This window comes from Athene cunicularia (genome assembly GCF_003259725.1).
Source record: "Athene cunicularia isolate RWA chromosome 1 unlocalized genomic scaffold, athCun1 chr1_part1, whole genome shotgun sequence".
Lineage (NCBI taxonomy): Eukaryota > Metazoa > Chordata > Aves > Strigiformes > Strigidae > Athene > Athene cunicularia.
Window position 1 is genome coordinate 45,279,100 of NW_020799091.1, and position 27,607 is coordinate 45,306,706.

Genomic DNA, 27,607 nt, shown 5'->3' on the forward strand with positions numbered 1-27,607 from the left:
GCCAGGCTCAGCATCGCACGGGCCTGGTAATAGATTTTATCTTAATGTTGGCTGTTATTTCTATTCCTCGTGGGTACGTCCAGCCTCATGAATACTGATGGCAATAAACTCGCAGACTTTGAGAGTCGGGTTCATTTGCGATACGACCATGCTGTAGCCCTACTTTTATGGCCCAAGGTACTCAATAAAGCGAGGGAGGCATATATATATATAACGCATTTAGTTGTCTCCCGTAGTTTTCTCCAGCTTCAAATGCAAGAATTAGGCAGATTTCTTTAATTGACTGAACTGCCTATCTCGAGAAAGTAATAAAGTAACCCCTTATTCCCACAGTGAAACGGTTTATAAATTAATTACTGTAACCCATTGTATTTGATTTCTCTTTTTAGGATTCCCCAAAGATGAATACACTAAAGCTTGGGATATTAAGTAGAAACGTCTGATTATAGTTTGCTATATACCCCGACTTTTTCTAAAAAAAGTGAATGTGGATCTTGTAGAACCGCTCACTCCAAACCTTCTGGATATTTTTATTTCACCAAACGTTAGCTTTACATTTTGTAGTCGCGGTATCTGTACTACTCTGAGTGTCAGTGAGAGTATCGAGAGAAAACCTACAAGATGTGTTATTTGGTGAAGTTCACAGAAAGTCAATATCCCATTTAGTGTAAAAGCTATTTTCCCTTTAGATGATAAAAATCAACCTTCAGAAGAAAAAAAAAATAACCCAAACCCCAACCAACCCTTTGGGTGAATGCACAAAAAGTATTTCCATGTCCTAATGGGGACTTTCCTTACATCAGCAAAGACCTGCTAATTACTGATGTACAAGCCGCAATAATTGCTTTTGCAGCCAAAGTATAGAATGTTGTCATATTAAAAATTGAAACGCTTGATGGTGATTTAAGTCCCAAGGTAATTCACGACGTCCCCTTTCGGGGAAACAAGGAGAGCGGCGGAGCCGGGCAGAGGTCCGGTGGAAAACACTGCAGGTCTTGTTGCCAGCCAAGTCGCTCGCTCTTTCTTTCAAGTGATGCGGAGGAATTAAAAAGCACACCGAGAAGCCCCTCCAGCAAAACACCCCCCAGACCACGCTGGCTTTCCACACCGGCTCCGTGGGCAAACCCGTTGCTGGCTTTCACCGCGGCCCCAATCGCTCTCGCTCCCAGGACGCCGCGTTGCAATGGGGTAGACGAAAACCGCTGCCGGAGAGGGGGCTCGGAGGAGGCAGGGGCCGGCCGACAGCCCAGTCTCCCCGCGCTCCGGGCTGTCCTCGGCTTCCAAAACCGGGAGCGGAGCGCTCGCCCCCCCCCGCGCCAATCAAAGCACCTTCCGAGGGGCTGGGAAGTAGTTGCCTTGTCATGTAACACATTGCCCTGATTTATTATAAAATTTTAACGAAATCATGCATATTTTAACAGCCTTTAATCACTGCATGAAAATTTAATTCATGAACTGTAGCGCGTTTAAATAAATGAAGTGTTAATTCATTAGGATTAATTAATTTGTTAAAGGATTGTGTGCAAGGTTAAGGTGGAAGAAAAACTCTTTGTTTCGCGTCTTAATCACCAGGTTTTGTTAACAGTGAAGGGAAAAAAAAACAACAAACCAACCCAACCCAAACTAAACTCCGGCGACGAGAGTTTGCGTGGGGCGGGGGAACCCGGGGAAGGGCAGCGCCGGCGGGGAAGGGAAACCTCAGCCTTCCTCGGCCTTTTTTTCGTAGCTGGGGTCGGACGGGCCGGCGGTGGTGCCCGGATCGGTTAATTAACTTAATCCTAGCCGAGATGGAAGCGGGTGTGGACGAGCCCTGGGCAGGAGGTGACGGCGGCAGGCGCATCCCTCCGGGCAGGGCATGAGGACTCCGCGCCGCCGTCCTGCCGGCAGCTGGGAGTCAGCGCCAACACTTCTCTCCCCAAAATCTGGAGCTAGCTCTAAGCAGGCCGGGGTGGGGGTGGGGAGGAAATCACTGACATCGTTTCCAGTGAGGTCCGGATCGCCACGAAGCCGCCGCGACCCCGGCGCTCAGACGTGCTGAAGCAGGGGAGAGTGACACAGGAAAGGAACAGGGACCTCTCCCATCCGTGCCCGGTCCTCGGGCTTTCCCCGGTACATTTCCCCGGCTTGAAACTGGCACCTGCTGACCTGGCTGATGAGCATCAGGTGGGAGTAGTAGCCACCCGATGGATTTTGACACTGTCCGTCTGGCTTCCCCAAAAAGCACCCACACAGCCTGTAATTGCAGTAGGAAGGAGACTGAGAAAAAGCTGGAAAAAAGCTTCTCTACTGAGAAAAGCTGGAAAAAAAAATCAGGAATACTAGATTTCATTTTTTTTCAGCCCAATTTCATCCTCCCCTGCTACCTCCTGCTACATTCATGACTGTCAAAGTACCCACAAGCTTTCCTCTATGCCAGCTATGCTTTTCCCTCCAGCCTTCAGCGAACAAAGATGGCTTTTCCAGTTCGAGCTAAGGGACACTGAGGCAATGGCTCAATGTTGGGCCACAAAGGCAGGACAGACGTACCACCCCCTTAGGCCAGGCCTGACAAGCTGGTGGCTCGTCACAGTGGTACAGGACTGCTGCAAGGCACCAAGGCACACTAAGGGCCAGACCTGGATTAGTAGCCAGAAGGGACTGTTAATCACCTCTTGGTGATAACCATGAACCCCCTGCACCAAGTTACCTTGGAACTGCTTTTCCTCTCATCCAAACCTGCAAGGGGAGAAGGGAGAAGCCTTCCTCTATTTACATGAGATGGTCTTGTGCCAAAAGCAGCAAGGAAGGAGAATCAACTTCAGTTTACAAAACAATCACCATAACCCATAGTACAGAAGACGGGTGTGAAGACTGTTTTTCAAGTCTATGGCTGCTTGGAGTCAGAGGCAGGACTTTGATGCTGTGCAAGAATTAGCATCAGACTTGGTTTAAACTGCCTTTAAATGGCATTATTTGGTGATGGAAACAGTTGTGAAATGAAGGAGGAAGGAAAGGAGATGCAAGTTAGCACACCTTGTATTGCGTATACAAACTATGCATTGTCCCCCTTGCCCCCTTTTTAAAGATACTTTAAAAAGAGACAACAAAACACATTCAAAACCCAGCACAGCCTAAGTAAGTATCTGGTGCTGGTAGGTGGAGCCGTTCCATCTGAGGAAGCAATAGCAATCAGCACTGGGCTCTCACAAGGCCACCAGGCAATCACGGAGGAGGAACAGGTCACTTGCCAGACTGCATACAGGTAAAACTGCCAGTAACAAGGTGAAAACCTGACCTTGCTTGGTGTTCTTGCTCTTAGGTATACCCCAACAGATTTCACTGGCAACGAACTAAGGCTGGTAGCAATCTCCCTTTCCTGTGTTTCCAATGCTCCTGGAGAGCATTCTGTGTTAAAAACTGCAAGTTGTCTTGTATTTAGTACAGTAAGTATTATTAGATGAACTAAAAACTTTATGAGCTATTAAGTATCATTAGACATCAGAGGTCTCATCTCTACATCACTTTGAAATATCTATTGTCTTAATCAAAATTGTAATATTTAGATCTTGTGTATTCCAGTCCTGTATTACTACATAACTGGGTAACTTCCATAAAAAACTAACAGCAATGAACTCTCCTTTAGGCCCTTTGATTAAGAGAGCATGGTTAAGTACAGCAAGAGATTAGGCAAGCACAGCATTGACAGAAGGCAGCCTATGCAATTGAAACACCATGTATGGCCAAGAAACAAAACTGAAGAAACCACAGTCATTACATAAGAGCTTAACTTTTTGAGTTGATATTGCACCAATCACTCTGTCAAACTAAGCCAAAAGGAATACAATCTACATTAACCAAAGAAGATGCAGAATTTAGTGTCGTAGTTGCTTTAAAGGCACTCAATTAAAGAAACAAAACACCACTCAAACCAAACCCCAGTCAAACAAAACAAGACTAAGATACAAGGGTTCAGATCTATTTCAGCTTTACAACTTGTGAAACATAAAGCACTCCTACTTTAGCACTGGATGTGGTCACAATCTGCTAACTGTATCTACAGCTGAGATCTGAGGGTAGGAGAGAGCTTGGAAATCATGTAATTATGGACAACTACGATAACTTTCTTGCCACAATGGAGCAAGTTACCAGTCAAGAGTTGAGAGGCTGTATTTGAGAATTTATGTGCTCCCACAACTGTTCCAAGTGAAAAGCCAGTACTTGACCTGAACTGCTTCACACTGTCCCTGCTTGAAAATAAGATGTGAAGCTGATGACCTTGATCTTCAGCATTTTTTTAACCTTTTATCCATTCAAGCTGCATGACATGTAAAGTCAAAATACCCACGTTAAAGAGCAAGCTCATATGCAGTGTTCCTGTCCAAAGGACTAGAAAGTAGCATGAAAAAAAAGTCCTTTTTCCTTTATTCTAGCTTGATTTCAGGTATGATACCACTTGTATTCATGTTTCTACCACTGAAAATTCCTTGGTCTATCAGAAATACAATGGAGTATAAAATGAAGTCCATAAACACAATCCCCCCAACCCCACAGTGAAACAAAACAACCTTAACACTTATTTACTGCATATTTTCAAATGCTTTGCAATACAAGGGTGTTTTAAGAAAGTATTTGAGATGTATTCTGAGAAGCCCTTGGCTCTTCTTCCAGAGTTAAATCAAGGCAGTGTTTTTTTTGACTTGCTAGTAAAACCAGTCAAATGAAGTAGAAGTTCATGTCCAGATGGATTTTCATTTCCTAATCTCTGAAGAATACGGTAAAATTGAACAAATATATTTTTCCGTGAAGATTAAAATTCAGGTGGCAGATTGAAAGCAGTATATGAAAGCACAATGCCATCCTGCCAGTCATCCAGAAAGGGTCCTTGCATGTATGGCCTGAATGATGACTGTTTGGTAAAGCTGCTTCTCAAAAAAAAGTCCCAGTTGAGAATGAACACACCAATAGCACAAATGCATGTACACATTACAACGCAAAATGCAGTTCTTGTTCAAACTGCTTACAGGACCCAACTTTACAAAAGATGGGCCTATCCACTGAAATCTTCCAAGTGGCTATCACTCTTTTCAAAGGGACAAAAGGCAGTCTATGGATTTTTCATATCATAGGTATTGATGAAGTGAGGATGTCTGTTTGTAAGAAATGCCATCAGAGGTCTACACAGAAAGAAAAACCTGCATCTTGCAATTAAATATGCCCTTTAAAAAAACCTTAAACACAATAATGCAAAGAAACCAATTTTGCTCTGCTGCTTAATTAGGTCTCCTGCCCGTAGTGGGCCATCACATTATGTTGACCTATGCAATACTTTATGGAAGAGTCACCTCCAGAGAGGCCGAAAGCCATTTCCATCAACTGTATCGATGCTGACACTGGAACGGTAATATGTCTAACAAGGAGGAGGAAAGGAGATTTGATTTTTTTTTTTTTTTTTTTTTTTTTTTTTTTTTGTGTATAAGCTCACATTTATGTTTTACAAAACTTACAATATCTATTTTCCAAATTGGGGGGCGGGGGGGAGTTTGTCCATTCTTTTTTTTGCTAATTCAATATTTGAGGCAACATCAAGGATTACAGTGCTTATAACATGTTTTATTCAATTCACATAGAAAAGCATGCAGTATTAATGTAAAATGGTACAGTATTAATGTAAAATGTTCAGTGCACATTAGGTAAACAAGTCATTAGCATACAAACCCATTTTTATGGTCTACACAGGCATACTAAACACATTTAGAATAACAATGCTTTTTGGGAACTAAATTAAAAATTGTGCTTAATTTTAAAAAATACAAGCCATGTTTGCAGTGTTAAAGAAGAGATGTTTTCTAAGTGACGTGCTATAACCCTGAAAAGAAAGAGGCTGCTAGCTTACACCCACTTAAAACAAGAGTTTTAGTACAGTGCTATGAAACAGTCCAAGCAGCAACATTTCCTCTGGGAGGCAAGTTTTATGGCAAAACTGACACTGATTTATAGCAATTTGAGGAATCCATAGGATATACAGCCAGTAGCTGCCTTCCATGCACAAAATGTAATCTTTAGGAATGGGAAACACAACCTTTAAAACAAATTCTTACATAAATGACTGATTTGAAAGACCACTTAAAACTGTCCTGTTCAAGGGAGTCATTAGCTGTGCTCACAACTGGAAGATCATGTAACCTGAAAACTTAAAAAGAACATCCAAAACCCCCAAATCCCCAAGTAAACAAAATGCCCAGCCAAAGAAAAGAATCTGGAATGGTGCTTCCCTAGGAAAGAGCTTGTAATGGGCAAGGGAATGTTCAGTTTTCACATAGTTGAAAAAGACAGGACCAGATTGCATGGAAGTCATTAAAAATTAAGTTCACCTGTAAATATTAAACATTTGCAGGTTGATGACTGAGTCACGTTTGATTTCCAAGCAGAGTCAGTTTTTGGTGGTTTTTGACGGACTAGCACTGGAAAGGCTGCTTTGAATTTTCCTCTTGGTCGACTGACTGACATTTTTATTTTTCCTTTCAGCTATAAAGGAAGACACCCAAGGAGGATTAAGCTGATTGTGTAGGTCAGATGACATCTTTAAAAAACACGAACCAAACTTTTGTTCCTCAAACAACCTTTGTGAGTTACTGAACAGTAAACTCTGGGAAAAGTCTCTTTGAAATAAACAGTTTGGAGGTTTGATATCACTAGGTGCTACATTTTGGCCTGTAAACAGTGGAAAATGGTCATTCATATCTAGCTCAGATGGGGAGAGAATGGAAAACATAGCAGGTTTCCAGCCAGTTCTGTCAACTGCTAGATCGCTTGTCTCTCGACACTTCATACTCTGTTCCTCATTCATCTCTTCCAGTTTCTTCTCAGTTTCATTCAGGAGCTTAGAGCACTCTGTTGACTTTGAAGAATTATCAAGATCGGAGGACTTGAAATTATAGCATGGACTCTTGCTGTTGTCTGACTCAGACATCATTGAGTCCAGCTCGGAAATTTTATCGAGGTAGGCAGCATCCATAGATGCCTCGCTGGAGGTTCTTGTGCGGTTCATTTCGGAAGAGCAGAGAGTATGTAGCCTTTTAGGTAAGCAAGAACTTGTTTTATCACTGGACTTTGCTGCTGTCTCATCTGACTGACCAGCTACTGCATTTTGCTCCGATTCACCAAAATCTAAGTTCTCAGCAAAGTTTGTAGGGCAGGTCGCCCAAAAACCTGATTTTCCTGTAGTAAAACAGTTGAGCTTCTTTCCACTATTACAACTGCTTGTGCTGTGTTCTGGAGAGTCTTTGCTGCAGTCATCTGAAGGGTCACAAAACTCTTCAAATTTCAGCTTCCTCAGGAATGTTGATGGTTTCCTTGCATTTTCTTTTCCATCAGGAGTGTTCAACTGAAGGCGACTGAGAGACAGAAAAGGAGTGCATGGTGGTGGAAGATCATAAAGTTCTTCTTCATCCTTATATGGGGTACATTCCTCAATTTTATTCCACTGCTCTTCTAAGCAGCCATCCATATTTGTAGTATTTTCATCCAGGAGAACCCCATGACATCCTGGAAATAGTTCTTTCTTTGGGGGACACTGGGAATTTGAACCATTTGAACCATCTTGACTAGAAGAGCTTAAAGAAGTTCCACCACTTGTCAGCTGTTCAAGACTGTCAGGACTTTGACTGGTAGTCAAAGCTTTTTTCTCCTCAGCTTGGGTTTTCAAACATGTTGTATCTTCACTGCTCTCAGCTCCTTTCGTATCTGTGGAAAGCACTCTCTCACAAAGAGCACTCACTGTCTGAGTTCCTTCGCCTGTATTTTTCAGCTGTAAAAGCTGACACTCCATTTCTTCTATGTATTTATCACTTCTTTCCAGTGCCTTTTTTAGACGGTTCATTTCACGTTCACTTTGTTCTACTTTGGACTGAAGTGCAGCTACTGTAAACCTACCAAACCTGCAAGAAATAAAAAAGACCAAAAAAAAGAAATTAAGCTGGAAAAAGCCATTCTTGTGGTGCTTTGCAAGCTAATTTCAAGAAAGAACAAAGCTATTAAACACTCTTGTTAATTTGAAATCAAAAGTCAGAACTTTTCTCTGCTAGTTATGAAAAAAAATAATCATCATATATAATGTACAGGTGGACGTGAATACCTGAAAAGCCAAAATTAAACTATTAGTGGTAGTAAGGCAATAACAAGCAGATTACCCTTCCAGGGGCTGGTTCTATCAATTCAACTCAAATATGCATGAAGAATTATCCCCTAAAACAATGGCAAAGATTTATGATAACATTTGAACAGTGGTCCACATCTTGAAATATTTACATTCAATCATTTTCATACAGTACAGCAGTGTTTTACAATACATTTCTTACACAATGTCACCTTGTCAAATATAAAATGCCAATATGAAATTCAGAAATTGCAATAGTCCTTTGAGGTGGTTTAAATACTTACACAGACCATTTCAATTACGTTCCTGTTAGATATACAGCTTTTTCTCAGCCACTGCATGGATGGTACTTCCACTTACTTTAGAGTTACTTGGTTTTTTGAGCTTTACAACTTGAACAATCTAATTTCTTCCTTGACTCCAATACAAAAAACCTGCCACTTGTGGTTTGTGAAAGTTGTGTGTTCGTGGGGCTTCCAGCTTAAGCACATTTTCAACTGCCAATATATGGTCTTGCCTTTCCCCCATCCTCCACCAGCTTTGAAGACTGACCTTCCCCAGAGGGCAGGTGAAGGTTTCAGCTATATGCCCTGACTAATTCTAACCTGTCACTGACAGGTGGGCACCAGGGAATTCCCTGCTCCATTCGAGGCTTTCAATTTACAGAAAGAAAAAACAATTAAAGTTCTGGTATTATTAGGAAGGAGGGAAGGACCTGCAGCCAGCCTACAATCCTGACACGTAAGGTTTTCTATCACAAAGAAATGACAATTCTGTATGTGGGCTTACACTAACCTCCGCTTTCCATCTTGCAGCTCCATGTTACAGCACAAGTTTATGTTCACTCTTCCAGCAAAAACACTGCCTGGAATTTCCATCCTGTTTCTTTGTCTGGCGGTCCCTCCTTCAGCATCTTTCAGAGTCACAGGGAATTCACACTCCATTTTCCCCATTCCATCCCCTTACCCCTCTGCAAAATGCTCCCCCCCTCCCTGCAACCTTCAGACTAGTGAGGTCTGAAGGTGGTCTATCTGTGGCCCGTGACTATGCTGACAAAATATCCATGAATCTAAACATGCATTTCCAGCAAAGAACCAAACTGTATTTTGTTTATTCAACTCCTGAACCTAAAACAGTAGGAAACTGCTCTATGCTGACAATGACAATACAGTTAAGTGGGTGGTCAGGGAAAGGAATAAGGGGTATCACAAGCCCCAGACAAATCTGGCATGAGTGACCAGATCTACTGATGTATTTCACTGTTCCACTGCTACTGCATATTTAAAGGACTTTGAAGAATTTGGTGTAGATGGTTCAGTGGTGGGTCTAAGCTGGTTCTTTCACAGAACTGCTAGGTGACTGCTTTTTAAATCAGATCAACCGAAGCTCCACGCCATGTTGGTATGTGCCACTCACTGTTTTGTAGACAAGAAATGACAAGGTAGTAATTTTATATTTAAAATAGGAATGTTCATTTAGTAAGATTTTTTTCCCCTACACAGGGAAAAACACAGTGGCTGGATTGGAACTCTATCAAGGTAAGAACTTACCACCTCTGCATTATCTCCACCCAATTACCTCTGTCTTTACAAAAATGAAGAGAACATTTTTCATTTGCTTACTCTATAGGTAACAAGATTTTTCAATTGATTATAGCAGTTTCTCCATTTCTGGTTGCATGCAAGAGGGAAATGGGAGAAAAGGTGCACAAGACTTTCTCCCTCTCCCCTATGAAACTTACATAAAAGCAGAAGCACAGGCAGCCCAGGAATGTTTCAATTATATTTTCAGGTGAAGGGGGTTACAATGAAATAAGCATCCTCATATACAACACATTTTGGCTTATTCCCTCCTTCAGTATAAGGAATTCAGATTTTGGTTTAAAATACTGAAGGAGCCACTCTAGCATAGCAGGGCCCAAACAAGACCCTTTCTGCTTCCCACAGTGATCCAAACATATTTATTTTGCCTTTCTCTAACAGACCTGCTCACACAGGAGAAAACCCTATTCTGCTTAATAAAGGATATAAAAATGATTTTTTAAAAATTTAGCTTAATAGCCAAGTGAAAGATGGGGAAAAATGCTTATGTAAAATAAGCAAGATTTTCTGGGGTCTGCTGTAACAGACACTTTGGCATAAAAATTAAACATGTTTACATTTATATGCATACCTGGCAATTCCTTTTTAATGGAAGAGTGGTGTAATATGTTTATTTAATGCAAGAGGCATTAGTGACAGCCTGAGATTTGCTTCTGAGGAAGAAGCACTGTATTCTCAAGTGCAAGTTTTATAACAAGTGTCCTCAGGTTAAAAAAAAAATACAGTATGTTGTTCAAAGTAAAATAGCATCACTAATATGTTAATTGTTGTGGAGGGATGTGCTTGGGAATTTTGGTTTTCAGAAATGGAGCATGTGACATGCTGCCTACAAACAGTTACCTCTGCAGTTAAGCACCAGAACAGCAGTTGCTTTCTGTTCCTGCTTTGAGACTTGCATATATTTATTTCCCAAATTTTCAAGGACACGGATTTTTAAGACAGCCATATTAAAATGCACATATTTAAAACAATTACTCCAGACCAGAGCATGACGTAGGTGTCTTAGTGACTGATCTGGCAGGTCAGCAAACAGTTTAAGACATGCATATTTTTGTTAAAGAAGCCAGAACCCTCCTCATTTCCCCAAACCGCTCTCCTAAGAGATTTCCTCCTCTTGCCTTCAGATTTAGTGAGCTGTGCCATAGCCACAAAGTTATGGTCTGATCATAATAATAATAATAATAATAACAGTAATAATAAATAATAATAATAATAATAATAGAATGCTGTACAGTTACATGAAAATAAATTAAAAGTTTGGCCTGACACTTTAGATAAATCATTCTTCCTGAAGTATTTGAACAATTTCACACTTGGTAACAAGCTGATCTGTTCTTCAATAGAAGTTAAGGTATTTGTCATACATGTGGTAAAGAGCTCTTTTCATATCCTTATGTATGGACAAAGTATTTGTCCTGTTCTCTAGGGCCCTGTTCTCTAGTTGTATCACTTAATGAGTTTGTACCTTGCTGCATTTGTTCCAAGTACATTCCTTTTAAGAAAACTGAAAGCCCAGAGAAACTAGTGGTCACTTGTACAGAAAGACATTTCAGGTGGGATTTGGATCCTTCAGCACAGACATCTAGTGACATTTTAGATGGCCTAAGGTCTTTTACATTACTCCAGCTATCACTCTGGAAGGATACACATGTCCCATAGGTCCTGTATCACAGCTGCCAGCACCAGGTTGGTGTACTGGATATGTTACAGTGTCTGAGGTGGCACTGGATGTCTAGATGAGCACTTGAACCCTGTATTTCAGGAACTTTCCTCAGAGTCCTTCTTCTAGTCCCAGAATGATTATAACTTGACAACAATCAGAAAGTTGTAGTCAGCTCTCACCTAGAGTGAGCAAGAAGACTAATATTATAGCTATGTTTGAGTAACCCTCTTTCACATTATTCCACCACTGCTCCCTCAGTTATATCTGAGTACTGAAGATGTCCATTTAGAAACTGTTTGGGAAGTTTAATAGTCTCTCACCTACAAAAGAAAAAAAAAATCAGTTGTTTCTTCTCTTATCTATCAGTTTTGCAAATGCAGCTTTAGGATTTTCTTTTCACACATCAGTGACCACTGACTGTAGCAGATCTATCTAGTTGAGCCCTTAACTCTTATCAACTCAGTTTAAAACCACACAAACTCATACAAACATTTCTCTTTGTGGATAGTAAGCAGCTGCAGCAAATAATCTTCCTGTATAACCATTTACAGAAGACTAGGGCAGCAAGGATGCCATGGAAGATGATTCTCCAGTTCTAATCACCTGATGTCCCAGACTGGGAACTGCCCTGCAGCTCAGATAGATGAGCATGATCCATCCTCCAAAGCAAACAAAGGGTGAGAAGTAGGAAATGACACTGTAGTCAGGGCTTGTCACAGTTCAACGACAGGGCAATGCCAGTGTGCACAAACAAACCCAGTCCCATCATTTAGATACACATATTTCACTTGGGTACTGCAGTTAGATGGGAAGAAGGAGCTCATTTACTAAGCTTGTAAAAGAACAAGTTATTTTCAACATAAGCAAATACTGGGCAGTAAGTCCTCTCCATCACACAGTTCAGACAGTACAAACCAATCTGAAGACACATGGCCTTCCTTATGAAAACTCTCCTAAGCATTAGGGAAATCCACTTTCTTCACATTACATGAGTAAGTGTAAGCGCTTTACTGTTTGTTGGATGACTGTAGAGCAGCAGGATTTGAACAGAAGAACAGCCAAGGTACATTCTTTGAAAAGAGCTTTTCCTTTCACTTACGGAATTGGGTGAGGTCAATCAAATGGTGCAAAGCCTCTCCAAGCATTTTACTACCTTTCAGTGAAGCAACACTGGTCTTCCATGTAAGAAAGACAGATTATATCTGATGTCAGTGAATAGCATAAGCCAGAAAGGATTACTTCAGAATTACTACAAAAAAAACCCACAAAATCAAGCAGTGAGATCACAATGTCCTTAACCATTTTGCTTAAAGTTTAGATCCTTATGCTTGAACTGGGTACTTCCTCAGGATTTAGTGCTATGACTCAACTGAAAGCTGTTTTGAAGGCTACTAAATAGCATTTTTTCCTATCTACTTTTAAGGCCACATGGCAACTGGTTTCTGAAGATGACAACTCCTTTGGGGACAGCAAGATTGCAGGGAGCTGAGAAAGAAACTCCATTTTCTATCAAGGAAGATAGCAGCGTTCTTACCCTTCTGCACCCTGGACACAGGTTACTAGAAGCCTATTTGTAGGCTCAGTGAAACACAGACTGAATTAAATAGTCTGTCATGAGCTGAAATATTTGAGTTAGACAAAAATTCTGTCTTGTGCAGAATGACCTAAAAAGTCAACAGCCTTAGATTTAGATGTGCAGGTACCTGAATTCACAAATCTAGACAAGATAAACAGTAGAACTGGAGAAAAAAAAAAAACACAAAACCTAAACAGTGACAATAAAACAACTCATAAAACAGAGAAAAAGAGATAATGTAACAATTTTCTGCATGTTACAGATAGTTTTTCAGACTGGGATTTTAACTGGCAGAAGAAATTAAATATTTAGGGAAAAGACTCCTAGGAAGCCTACAAGTCTGGTTCAAGCTAATTTGAATCTAACCATTCATAAAATACACTATACCCTGGAGTAGATGGACTTGCTAGTTATTTTCCTTCAGGTAAAAAGCAAACATCTTTTGCCAAAAATGCTTTTAGATCCATTGTGCCTTGCCAATAGACATAACAGTTTTCTATTTTAAGTAGAGCTGGAAGTAATAGGGCTTTATCATCCTGCAAAACTTAAGTTTTAGAAGTTTTCCTGTTCTGTATCAGGAAAATGGAAGTCACTGAAAATTCTTCAAAACAAAGAACAAAGAAGGAGCAAGCAACAACTACCAAAAATCAGTCTGATTTGCCTGTGAACTGGGAGACTAACAAAGGTCTTTGTTAAGAATCAGAGCAAGAAACTTATCCCTACTTGCTTTTCAAACCTATGTTCCAACTATATGGTGGTGTGGTATTCTGGTGAAGGTCTACTTCCAAAAACGTTTCAGGAAAAAAAAAATCTAATCAATCTGCAGCATCAATTAAAAAATTGTGTAAAAATCCCTGACATGGCTGCAATATCAATTTTATTGACATACATGACATTTTTCAGCAGGTTTTAATGGACACAAACAAACAACTCAAGACTATGACAAAAGGAGTTTTTTATTCACCACTGAAGGAGGTTAATATTTTTCCTGTGATGTCAGAGGTAGAGTCTGTGTTACAAAGGGATCATTCACCTGTCAGTGTTTACTTTGCTATAAAGCAAAGCTTACTAAAATAATTTAGGCTTTGATATTTAGACCCAATGTCATCATGTACAAAATTAACTACATTTGAGATAAGGGGACTGAATACTGACAAATCCTTTCAAAAATAATTTGATACAAGTTTTAGTTACCTAGACAGTTTTTTAAGCATGAATCCATACCTGACAATCTGAAGCCAAGAAATACATGGCAAATGAAACAATTTCAAAGATCCAATCTGGCAGCTATTTTCAATCGTACTAGAAAGCCATTCAGAAACATTTTCCAAAAATTACCTTCTGAACAATTCTGGATAAAGTACACTGAAATAACTGTACTGGCAAATCAGTGTACCTGCCCTGGAAAGTTTCATTATAGCGATACCGTTGAGATCTGATGCTTATGCCTTCAATTCTGATTTCATAAGCAAGGTAAGAAAACAGTTACTGCAACCCCTGTTCAGTGTGTGAAGCCTGGTTGAAAGATGTTTTAGATATTATCGAAGTTTGACATCAGAACTGGAAGAACATTTTTAAAATGTATTGTTGTTAGGTCTGGTCTAAATATTGACCACACTAATGATTACAGGGGTGAAAGTTAATTTATAAAATCTGCTAACAATGCTAAGATGGGAAAAATTTCCTAACAGCTGAAGGATGTAACTGGAATTCAAAAGAATTGTTTTAAGTTTGACAGGTGCATCTGAGTTTGAAGAAAGCAAATAAATGGGTGAAGTCACACATTTTGAAAGGGGACATCCACAGCACAAATGCAGAATGAGGCAGGAACATAACTTTCTATGTAGCTGTTTAGCAGGACTGGTACTGGCCATTTACACCAGAAGCGCCAGATAAAAGAAAGCAACAAAAAGGACTGCAGGATATCAATATAAGATAGCTTATATTGATATTGCAGAGTATCACTATAAGATGTTGTAGCAAGATACATGACAGTTTTTCTGCTTTACCTAGTGCTACTGAGGATTCATTTGAAATCTAGTATGCAGTTTTAAGCACTATTGCTTCAGAAAATCATAGACACTGGAGAGCCCTGAGAGTACAGCAAAACCAAGTAAAAAGAAGAAGTAAACTTCTGACTAAGTCACACTTATATAGAAGAATTGGAAAAACTCAGTCTTGGTAAAAGATGGGAAAATAATCAGCTTGCAACAAAGACTAGTTCTTCACACACCCCTACCCCTGTGGTATCTAATTTCTCTGAGCAACAGCCTGCACAAGTTAGAAGAAACAGAAATTCTCTCCACTGGGGAGTTTACCTGACATCAGTAAAGTAAAAATCAAGTTAGATGATCTGGCTCTTCTTTTCTAGGATTTATTTAGTTACATCTATTTACTTTTCAAGTTTGCCATCCTTGCTAACTCACTCTCAAATATTATGGGAAAAGATATTTTGTCCCATTAAAGCCGTCTCCACTGCCAAGACCTTACACAGGGCTCTGTCTCCCTTATTAGAGGGCTTTGGGGCAGAATGTACTTTTATGCGTTTAACAGCACAGCACAAGTATCACACATCTTCTTTTCGGTGGTCTTGAATGACAAGGACTGGCAAGCAAGCTCTCTATAAGGATGAATTTCATCTTCCAGCAAGTGAGTTGTGAATGAGAACAAAAATCCAGAGGGCTCTCACATAACAGAGGTGACCCCAAATCCTCTTCCTCAAAAGGACCCTATAAACCTTTGGTCAATGCTGCTCCTAGCTTTTTAAGTTCTAAACCAATGAGAGAAAAAAGGTAGAAAACCAATGAGAGGAAGTAACACAACTTTAAAAATATGAACATGTTGCTTTACAAAGTGCTTCCAAGGAGAGGTACCTTAGTACACAGCTGTAACCAGTATAGCAAAGTTTCCGATTTTTGAGGTCATTGTCACTGGTGCTTTAACTGTTTAAGACAAAGTATTCAACACAGGTGTCAGTTCTGGGAATGATGTTCTTACACTGCTGAAGCCCGATTCTACATATCTTGCCCAGACACAAAGCTATCAAGGACTTTCCTTGAATAGAGAGCCTAAAGTCCACAGAACAAATCCTGAAGGCAGTATAAGGAAGAACAAAACAAAACAGAATACAAACCAACCACAACATCCGCATTCAGTCACAGACCTTTGACCATATACCAGAGTTAGAAATTTGCCAAAATCAAAAGTAAGTTAACTAGAATTTAACTAATAAATCCAGTCCTTCAACACTGGCCAGATAATACAAGGAATAGCACTTGTAGTCATGTCATATTTCTTCACTATAGACAGGCTGCTATTCTGTAAGTTGCATTTGTCACACAAGTCTATGAGGAAAAAAATTCCAAAGTCCACCTGGAGACACATATGCAATAGCATGTACACCACCAGTTTTAGGTTAAAGTCCTACAACAGTTAAATAGGCTATAAATAAAATATGATAGCTTTTAAAATATTCACATACTTTTGGGGTGATCTACTATCAACTTCAGCTTTTAGTCGCAAATTCTCTCTTAAAAGGCTATTGTTTTCCATGCTCAGTTTCTTATTAGCCTAAGGAAAAGAAAAGGAAAAAAATAAGTATACAGTAAAACAGAAATTACTTCTAATATTTATAGGACAACCTGTTTCTCCTTTTTAAAGATACAGAACGAGAAATGTGAAGGCAGGAAGCAGCCTTCAGACAGGACACCACTTAAAAATCACCATGGGAAATGGCTTGCAAAACTGAATAGCGAACAGACATTTTTTATTTATATTCCCAAAATACATTGCAAGTGTCCTATCTAGGGAAATAAACACAGCTATGTTAGTTAGCACAGAAAATCATTAAGGAGATGTACTAATGGCAATTCCATGTTTTTTTTTTTTCCACATGACTAAATATGTTAAGTACATTAACATTACAATGTGCAGGTATCAGCAAAACTTATGTTGAACAGTTTCCTCCATTCCAAATTAGAGGAGCATTACTTTGTTTTTTTGGCTTGTTTTTAAAGCATAGTTATCCTGTGGATGTAAATCCATTACGACAAGCTATTTGCAGTCTTTCTTCACTTTCTTCCAGGACATTGTGATTAAGGCTCCTGACTCACAACACTTCTTACTCCTTGAATTGAGGTCAATTCCTCCTTCTCAGTTCAGCAGACACCCTTGTTAACAAGATACTTCATATAAAGAGAAGTTTTCCTGTTGCTGTGTTTCAGAACAATGAATGCCACTATCCTAACAAGCAGAAAATAATCCTCGTACTTCACAGTCCGCTCAGTCTCCGTATGCTGAAAACAGCACCACCAGCCCAAGACTCGTAATTCATAGCCTCAATTAGATGACACTTCCACGTTGTAATAAAAGTATGATCTAGAGTTAGATCTGAAGAAGGAGCTATGCAACTGGGCTCAGGATTAAAATGAACTTTTCCAGAAGCATCAAGTGCAAGTGCAAGAAGAGAGGCAGAGAACTCTTAAATGCTTATACAAATATTCCCAGCATCCTCTCCAGGTGAGGCTAAGACTGTGGAAAGTAGGGGGAATGGAGCAGAAAGAAATAAACACATAGTTCCCCTGCCCTTTCCAGCCAACACCACAGTATTTCTAGGGGCAGTAGAGTAGAGACTTATGGTGACGAATGAATGGGAAGGGTGAGCCCAGGGCTTGGATACCTAAGTGTCAACTATTTGGTATTTAAAAAAGAAAAGCAAAAAAAATATCCTGAAAGCAATGAACAAGATCCAGGACACCTCACTTCCAAATGAGCATCAAACCATCTGACACTGTGGCCAAGACCTTTCAAGAGAGAAAGACACACCATTCCTTCAGACACACAACCAACCAAACAGGAAACTGCATGAATTGTGTAGAGTTTGTAGGCTGGGCATCCACCTGGCACATGGCAAGGCAGGACTGAATCTCTTTGGTGTTCTTCTTCCAGAGTGCTCTACCCTCCCAGACAGTAATCTGCAAGGGATCCTCACTTGCAGCACAATGTCTAGATTAATGAGTTCATACAACTGCATTATTAATGAGCGTACTGTGTCTAGCATTTCTACTACTGGGTTTGTATCACCACTTCCATACTTGTTCTAACTCCACTCAAAGAAATAAAGCCTACTTTGGGAGTCTCTTCGCTAGGACATTAAGTGATAAAGGTGGCTGCTATTTCCTGACTCAGTCTGGTTTTAAAAAAGAAAAGTGATTGGCAACCACAGTTTCAGAGGGACTCTGTCTCAATGGGAAATGATGGGCCATTGAAGCTTGTGAGTCAGACACTTTAGGGGATAAGAAGGCTTCTGGTTCCAGATTGAGTGTAGGTGGGAAAGAGGTCTTGCTGCTCAGACTGGGGTTGGTCAGTGAACACTCAGAAGTGAAATAAGGTCTAAAGAAGAGTCAAGTGACTTTGGGTACTTCTGGAATTGAGCAGATGCTGAACAGGGAACAGATGGGAAGAGAGTGTTGGACTAAATGATCTCAAAGGTCTCTTCCAACCTAAATGATTCTATGATCACAGTTTAAGACCTGGTCCTTAAAAACCATCTAAACCTTTATTTGTATCTAATCCTTAACCAAATTCAGAGACTCCATAAACTTAGAAGACTTTCCTTGCTAAATTTAAGTTATACTGAAAAAGTCCCAAACACCCCCCTCTGTCAGTCCCTTCTATATTCTTTTTACTTAGCTAAGAAAAAAGTTAAAAACCTTAGGCACCACACACACACACAAAGAAGAGACAGTACAATTTAACTTTGTGGGAGGGGTGGGGAATAAAACATTAGGCAGACAAGAACGCCTTGCTGCAAACCCCCTTTTGCCAACTACAAGTGACTGAAGCTCTTGAGACCCTCTTAGGAGGGCAGAAGATGCATCTCAGCCTGTAAAGTTGAGGTCTGAGTCTAGCTAAGCTGCTGAAAAAGCTAATTTTGGAAACTCAATTTATTCCTTTTACTGTTTATCACACAGTCCAATCAGGGGCAGAATTTTCTTTAGACTACAAAGAGGCAAATCTAGAACTGTCCCATTAACAACAGAATGGCAGAACAGTATAATGCAGGCCTCTGATTCTGTAGCACAGGAGAAGCGTAAATGCTATTAATGCTTAGTAACAACAAAAATGTTCTAAACATGTAACACTTTGGTTTTGCAGGAGGCAATCCAGGATTGTTAATAGAAGAAATAAAGGCAGCATTTTGAATAAATGCAAGTCCAGTTCTTTCCACCTTGCCTTTCAAATTAATCTTGAAATTTCACTCTTCTTCAGTGTTTGAGGTGATCCTTCTTGTGCCCACAATTGTGCAGGCAATTTTTACTTAAATATCTTTTCACATGACTATCTCCTGCATCCCTTCTTCTGCAGTGTCAGTTTTTCTTTGATATTACGTTCAAGATGTATAAAAAAAGCTGCAGGTTTCCAGTAAAGGATCTGGTCATAAAATGCTGAAGCTTGTCTATTTTCGGTCAAAGGGTCAAGTTACTCTGTCTCAGCAAATTGCACCAAAAATATCGGCTAGCAAGGAGGGCAATAGTGCAAAATCTGCCTCAGCCAATTGTACCATGTTTGGCCACAGACTGTTGTAAAATAGATATATTATATAGATTATTGCAAGCCTGAAAAATCTGGTCATCAATACTGGTGACAAGTGCTACTATAATCCAATTACACAGTCATAGAGTGACAGAGGAGTTGAAGAAGAGTCACATACAAGACTCACTAGAACAAGCAATAACATCTGACACTTGTAAAGGCTATATGGAAATACTATGATACACCCAAGAGTCAGTGGAATCCAATTTTTTCCTCTTTCTTCTGGATCTATGAAGTACTCAGAGGTCATGCTAGCTCTCACTCCTGTTTAACTAACACGAAACAGTTACACTCCAAAGATAGCTGAAGAAAATTTATTACCTCCTTTAGCTTTTCCACATTATCCATGACTTTTTCATATATATCATTGGCAGCTTTCAGTTTTTTGCTCCATTCCTCTGGGGTTTCTGGGCCACTGGTACTCACTTCATTTGCTGACTGGCTAGTTTCCTCATTTTGGCAAGAAAAAGCTGATGCTGTAGGATCCAGAAGAGATTTCAGCTGTGTCTGTAAACTGAGATTTTTACCTCTCAGATCTTCCACTTCTTTTTGCAGGGATTCTATTTCATCCTAAAGGTGTCAAAAATTCACAAGAATTAAAATAATGCATGTGATTAATTAAATAATACTGGCAAGTTCCCACGGCACTTTAGAAACATGGGTTCTGGCAAGCCCAGACGCATGCCTTCACTTACACATATATCTAAGTATGCTTATGTATTGTGCTCTAGGCAGGATTTTAATCAACCTGCACACTCAAGCATAGTGAAGGTTTTAGTGAAGGGAATCCCTTAACTACATAAAGGACCCTGAACAAACTGGCGGGCAGACCAAAAGCTTCAAAGCATTCAGCAGCATGAATCTATTATTAGGGCACTCTGTGGGAGGATTTCCTGTATCAAGAGGTTCTTAAGGTCGTCCTCTGCTGACTCATTTGCTGTTATTTGAGAATGTTTCTCTCATCATTCTGAAACATCACATGTTCAAATGCTGAAAGTCTCAAGATTCAAAATGGACAGAACACTGCCTGGAAGAAGCTGTTGCAGCCACATGAAAGTAGCAAGATCTTAGGAAAGACTCTCAAAATACAAAGAACAAAGCTCTTAGCTGTATAGGTCTGAAGCCACAGAGAAGCAAAAACCTTCAAAAGCCTGTCATTAAAGGAAAAAAAAGAAATAATTTATCCGGAAAACATGTCTTCTGCACTGTTCACCAACCTAAATACTTGAGTTGCTCAAGGTCAGATTACTAAAGGAAGCTACGCACGGCATTTACAGAAATCCAAGGCATATTTTAATGATCAGGTGCTTTTCTTTTCCACCAGCATGAGAACAACTGCTTAAATTTATTTATTTTTTTAAGAGATTTATGTTATCCTATGCCTAGCTGTGTGATTTTGGAGTTCATTCAATAGAAAGGCAGGAAACCTCCTTTTCCTGACTCCTTCTTTCATAGAGGATGAAAGATGCTGGGCTACAGGCAAGCTTGTCGTAAAAGACAGACCTTACTTCCCCAGTGGTAAGGATATATAGTGTCCGTTTCCTTTCTCTCATTCTCCTCCCTTAGATAGGCTTCCTTGCAAAATATGCCATGTCTTCACACTGCTGCTACTAAGGAAACAACAGCTGAAAAAATAAACTAAACCTATTCCTTATTTACACCTTTTCCTAAGAGAACATATTTTTCCAGCAGAAGAGTGGAGATAAAATTCCAAGCATTTACTCACTTTCAGAAAACTACAAAGCAACAATTACAAAAATTAACCTATGCCAGAAGGTTACAGTGGGCAATATCCTTTAAGAAGGAATTCAGTCTCCCTGACCAACAGGGAATTACTTCAGAAAATGTTTGCATTTGCATTGAAGACAAAACAAAAAGCCCTCATCACTCAATATGCATAAAGAATTCCCAAAAAACTATAGAATTGGCTGTATTTGGCTACCTGTAGCATAAAAAGAATATCACAGTGACTTCAGCAGGATCACTTCAAGCATCAGCAAATTCTCTCGCAACCTTTGTCAGAAGGTGGGATTTTAATGCAGCTGAATTTCATGCAGATCCAGTATAAACCTTTACTCAAAATAAAAACAACTGGACTCAAAGCAAAAGGACCAGTTGTTTGCAGTAATATAACAGTTGCAGTTCATCTGGAAAGTCAACCCCCCCACCCTGTCCTTACCTCATATTCTTTGTGGAGCAATTCAAGCCTTGTTTTACGTAGGTGTTTTCTGACTGTCGGACTAAATATAGGATCACTCTCACTCGTTCCTCCTAAAGCAGCACAGGATGAAAGAAACACTAATATTTTGTTTCTTTTTCAGTCAATTCAATACTACTAATTCACCTTATAGCGCTTTTCATATTAACTACAAATACAGCTAATAGTGGACCAATGTACTACCATGGGAGATTTAAAGTCCTTTCACTTTCAGAACAGGTTAAACAAGAGTGTCTATTAGTGATGTTCAGAAGTCAAAATCCTGCCTCATAGTAGGAAGACACTTTTGAATTTTTCAACTTTGTATTTGCCTTGACAGAATCCTATCTTAAGACCGTACTATTAAAACAGAGCTGGGGGGAGGGAAATCAAACGTACATTTAACTGGTACAAGACACTGTAAGTTTCTAAAGAGAGATTGTTCGATGTATTGTTCTCTCAGAACCAAACAGCAGAGATGACACTTTATGTCAAATAAAGATCGCAGTATTTCCTAGCTCTGGGGAAGTTCAGATCCTCATTCATATGTTGTAGCTTTGTCTTATTTCTGTGCTAATAGACATCTTCTTAAAAATAGAGCAAAAGTGAGGAAATAGTGAACAACAAAAAGAAAAAAGACCACATACTCATTCAAAATTTTGGATTTAAGAACACTGTTTCTCAGCTAAATGCTACTATCAACAGGTTGCAATGCATAGGTCAAGTACATCAAGTGAGACGCATTTTTTTCAGGCACTGTCCAACCAAGATTTAAAAAACAACTACTAGAGCCAGGGCCTACTTGCTGACTTTAAATAATCTAGCCATTAATATACATATCATCTTTGGAATTTTTACCTTGTAGCTATTAAATATGCTTCTAGAAAGATTTAAAGTCAGATATTCCTTAGACACTGGTAAAAAACACAAAAGAGAAAAAAAAATCCAGACATTTTTTGACTCAAAAGAATCTCCTCCAGCAGTAAATAACATAAAGTTATTTCAAAGCCTAAAGCTGTCCTTACCTATAATTTCCTTGCAAGGATTTTCAGGTGTGATGGGAATCCTGCAAGCTGGACATTGATTATTGTTCTTCAGCCACACTTCAATACAAATGGAACAGAAGACATGATTGTTGACACAGATGACCGGGTGACGGACCTTTTAATATTAAGGAAGGAAAAAAAAATAAGGAAAGAAAGCAAACAGAAAGACAATATGAATACTTTAAAACTCTTTCAGGTAACAGAATACTAAACTACACTACTCCATCTTCCAGTGCAAGTCTGGTCTTGCATGAAAAACGTGGTGTTTCACAGGGCTAGCCAGGAATGACCTCGTAACTCACACCACCAAACTTCCCTATTATTGAAGGCACCAAAGCTATAAACATTTTTACAAAACTAAGGTCCTTGATTCTAAGAGCTCATTAATACAGTGTGGCAGGCACCCTTCCTTCACCCCACAACCTCCACTAACTGCAGCCAACCACTCCAGTGAAATGCATTCACCTCCCTAGGTAGAAGGAGACCAAAAAGACATGCACTGACTGGTTTTCAAAAGTGATGGAATGAGGGATTGCTCCCGACAACAACCAACACCTTGCCTTGGAAGAGCTGTCACTGAAACGGATAACGTTAGAGATTAACTCTAGCCTGCATGTAACCAGCTTCATGGAAATCAGCTTTAAAAAGGATAAGGGCCAAAACCACAGAGCAGAAACATGAACCAACAATCACTAATTCAAGCCTCCTGCTAGATATGCATTGCTACTAAATAAGTCATTACCCAAGAATGGGGTAGATAACTGAAGGATTATATATTCCAATCAGACACAGATCCTTTCAAGAAGCTTTCCCTTTCCTACTGAAACAACAGGGTAAACAAACTTTTAGAAAATATTAATGACAATGCATTATTCTCTCCTGTCATTTAACTGTAAACCCTGTTTGGTATTAAGTGTGTATAGAAGGACCCGATACAATACGGAAGAAAAAGACTTTCTCCTATATCTGTCTTACCGGAACTTCTGTTACAGCTTACTGTAATACACATTCTCAAATCTCTTAAGACTTGACATTATTATTTGCGTTAGGGGTCTTAGAAACAATTATTTGTTTTTCCTCCACCCCTGCCTTTGCCCAAGAAACATGTTTTGAGACACAGAAGTTAGTTTCTACTGTGTTGCACTTAAAACCCAAGTTCAAGAGAATCCTTTCAACTTTAAAAGAAGTCCTCATCATCCCCAAGATCTTTCTCTTTCATTCTATTAGTATCAAACCAAAAATGAAAAATTAAATGTTGGCAGGGAGAAGCAAGCAACTGGAAAGGACAGCCAATAACCACTTCAAAAAACAGGTTAGATCAAGATTAAAAGAACAGATTAAATCATAGCCGTACAATCAGTGTTGCACAAGCTAAAACCCAAGTGTTTTACCACTGAAATGCACATGGATCTGAATTAAGGCCCAGATCTGTCAGCTTCTTCTCCAATTTACTATCTATTCCTCTGTCACATTACATGATTCACAACATTTTTAAAACCTCCAATTCAACAGTCCTGGAAACTGAAGGATTTATCTATACACAAACAGAAACTCAAGTTACTGAAGGTGTGAACAGATAGAGACTAAGTGATTTCTCCAAGTGTCTGCACACTTTCACCTCTAATTAAGGAGGCTTTCTTGCAATTAATGCAAGCATTAGCATCCAATGCTTTGGAAATGTTTAAATATTACAATTTCAATTATTAAGAAAAAAAAAAAATCTTGTTATTTCCTGCTTTCTATTACCAGAAAAAGAGCTTTCTCTGGTTTTCCCACCAGTAGCTAGTAGAAAAAAACAAACAACTTTTTCTCTAGTTGTACTTCTTCCTTATTCAGAAGTAGCCTGAGAATAGTTATCCTGATGGCAGGATAGATACAGAGCAGAACAACATAAAATCCAAACAGTAAAAAACATTTCAGGGGTGTAGGTCTACCCTCTGGGGAGCAAGAGACCCTCAGCTACCCCAAACCTGACATGGAAGTGCGCTTCTTGCAAGTGAATGATTACTCCCTATCTCTAGCAAAATACTAAGTCACATTTATTACCCTCCAGGGTACAGTGCTTCTGATTTACACACCTTTACAAGTTCCATTTCAGGGCTGAGGTTTGTACTTTTGTTGGCTCAGGATCCACACAAAGCAATCCATGTGATGACAGCAGAAGCTGCTACTGAAATGTCACACAATGGCTGGGGATGCTGCTGCCCTTCACCGAGTCCCTGAGCCACCGACTGTGACAAGCCCAGGGGGTGGGAGATCGTGACGTCCTCTTTATTAAAAAAGCATGTCACTAAAATTACAGCACAGTTCCAGTTCCTTAATTGACCAGAATGTCTAGAAAGACTACAGCTTACTTGAGAAGGCTTGATCAACTTGATTTTGAGCAATTTCCAAATTTTCCCCCCATACATGATGGGATTCCTACACAGATCAAAATCAAATCCTGTAACATCTATGTCACTTTGAAGTCACTTCTGGACCTTCAAGCAGCATTAACGGAGGAGCAGGTGCATGGAAAAGCGGGCACGCTGATCCCAGTGAACAAATCCCCAGACGTCCTAGGGGGTTTCAACAAGCACAGAATTGTGTGCCTGACCCAAAGAAACTGTCAACACCAAAACAAACAGGAGAGAGCTTCAGTCATTCTAGGATGAGTAAACCTAACAGCCTGATGCAGATGGCTTCTGATCTGCTCACTAATTAGGAATACAGACACGTGAGAAGATAGCCCAATCTGTGTCAAAAGAACATTCAAGTAACAAACATGAAATTTATCCAGGCAATTAATTCTTATTATAAATGATTATTTGCACATCTTGCCAATGTATTTACGACACTGTTCACATTAACAATATGGGTCAACAATATCTCATTTTATCCCCTTGTCATGATGCACAGTGAACAGTTTCTATTCTGCAGTTAGTCCTTTGCAAATTTTGCAGAGATGACAAGAGGTACATTCTGATTGTAGGGTGGGCCTTCTACTCAGTTTGAAGCCTATGCTACAAACCACAGAAGTATCAGAATATGTCAACCCTCCATGACACTTTCAGCTCCTCCAGAAAGATTTTTCCCTTAATTTAAACTAAGTAACTTTTTCTTCCTTAACTTACACTTGAGAAGAGCATTTTCTGATTAAGTTCTTCAATGAAATTCCAAGCTAGAGATATGTATTTTAAAAAAAAAAAAGAACAGCCGGAGCTGTCAACTCTGGCAAAATTTAAACAGCTTCACGCATCTAAAAAAGGAAAGTATACAAATACCTTTATTCCATGTATCACCAATAAATTCACTCATGTAACGTTAATATATTACCTCACTGCAAGATACCAAGAAGAGTGTGGAAATGTCTTCCAGTACAAACTTGGAACATCAATTCCTGACCAACTCCAGAAAAGAAGTGGAAGTATAAAGCAGTGACTTGAAATAGCCCAGTGGCTTTATAGCAAAATACAAATGAATACCTAACAAATCTATCAAGTGTTCAGCTTAGAAAGTCTCTAGGATCAGTTTCAAATAGCAAATACATTGTCAGTTTGGTTTCACTCTCCTCTTTTCAAGAGTATCCATTCTGCATTACAAACACAGTAGATTTCTATACTCCTCCATTTTCATTAAACAGATAAATAGGAGAGGGAACAGGACCACAGGCAGGAAGTCTTGCTCAGTTTCCACAGAAAAGCCAAGAAATGAATAGACACGGCTGCTGAAATCATCACTCTCTGTCAGAGTTAAAAAGAGTGTTGAGAAAAGGGAAATGTCTGTCTACTTCCACTATCAGAGCTACACCTCCTTAATACATCAAGCGCACCTATTCTTTTGTTACTGCTCCAGCAGTAAAGGTCTCAGAGTAAAGGCCACGTGAGGTAGAAAGAAACTGGACAGTAAATGCCAGAGTAGGCTATTTCTTCCCTTGTAATTAGAGTTGTGCTTTAAGAAGTTTGTTTTGTTTTGGGGAGCAAGAAAACAAAAAAGTACTGGGGAATGAGCGAAGAATTTGAGAAGCAATTAGTGACAGCTAGGAAATTAGCTCTGGGGCTTTTAGAGAAGAACAGACTAGCAAGAGCCCTCCCGCTTCCCGAGGGAGAAGTGAAAGGGACTGAGAAAAGGTCAGAAAGAGGAAACGGAAACTTTTTCTCCAGATTGCTGCAATCTTTTAAAATCCACTTGGTTATACATCCCCCTCTTTGTTTCACTTGTCCTCCACGACACAGCACCACGCTCAAACGTAAACTCACCCAGTATTTTAAAACAGATTACGCTACCGATACCGGAAGAAAAAAACAAACCTCAAAACCTTCACGCTGGGAGCCATACACCCATGTTTTCGTGCGGGGGCAACCTCGGGGACTGGGGCCCGCAGCCCCCTCCAACAGCCTCCGGGAGGTTCCCGCCGGAGGGCCGCACGGTTCCCCCCATCCCAACGCCGGCAACAAACCTCGCCCGCAGCCGAGAATGCCCCCCCCGCCCTTGGGGAAGGGACCCCACACCCCAACTTTCTTCCCAGCGCGGAGCCGCAGCCCATGAGAAGAGATAAACCCGGTGGGTTAAGGGCTGCGGGCCACGGCGGGGCTTCCCGCGCAGCCGCCGGCCGGGCTGGGCCGGGCCGGGCCTCCCCCTTCCCCCGGTCCCCACCACCGGGCAGCCCCTAGGCAGGGGCGGAAGGGCAGCGGCGGCGCCGTTACCTTCCCCAGGCAGATGTGGCAGGTGATGGGCAGCGTGAGGGACAGCGTGACGCTCGGCCCGTGCTGCGCCATCGCGGCAGCCCGGCCCGGCTCCGCCAGCAGAGGAATCCC

The 27,607-nt window shown here is 40.2% G+C and overlaps 1 protein-coding gene across 1 annotated transcript; it reads right to left on the bottom strand.

Moving 5' to 3' along the window:
• Positions 1–5,568: 5,568 nt before the first annotated feature.
• RNF219 (ring finger protein 219) lies at positions 5,569–27,601 on the bottom strand. The gene is made up of 6 exons (XM_026856601.1): positions 27,497–27,601; positions 22,791–22,926; positions 21,748–21,839; positions 19,890–20,138; positions 16,456–16,544; positions 5,569–7,916 (listed from the first exon to the last, which is right to left on the bottom strand). The coding sequence occupies exons 1-6, from the start codon at positions 27,566–27,568 to the stop codon at positions 6,410–6,412; spliced, it is 2,145 nt and encodes a 714-aa protein (XP_026712402.1). The 5' UTR covers positions 27,569–27,601; the 3' UTR covers positions 5,569–6,409.
• Between the last annotated feature and the right edge of the window lie 6 nt (positions 27,602–27,607).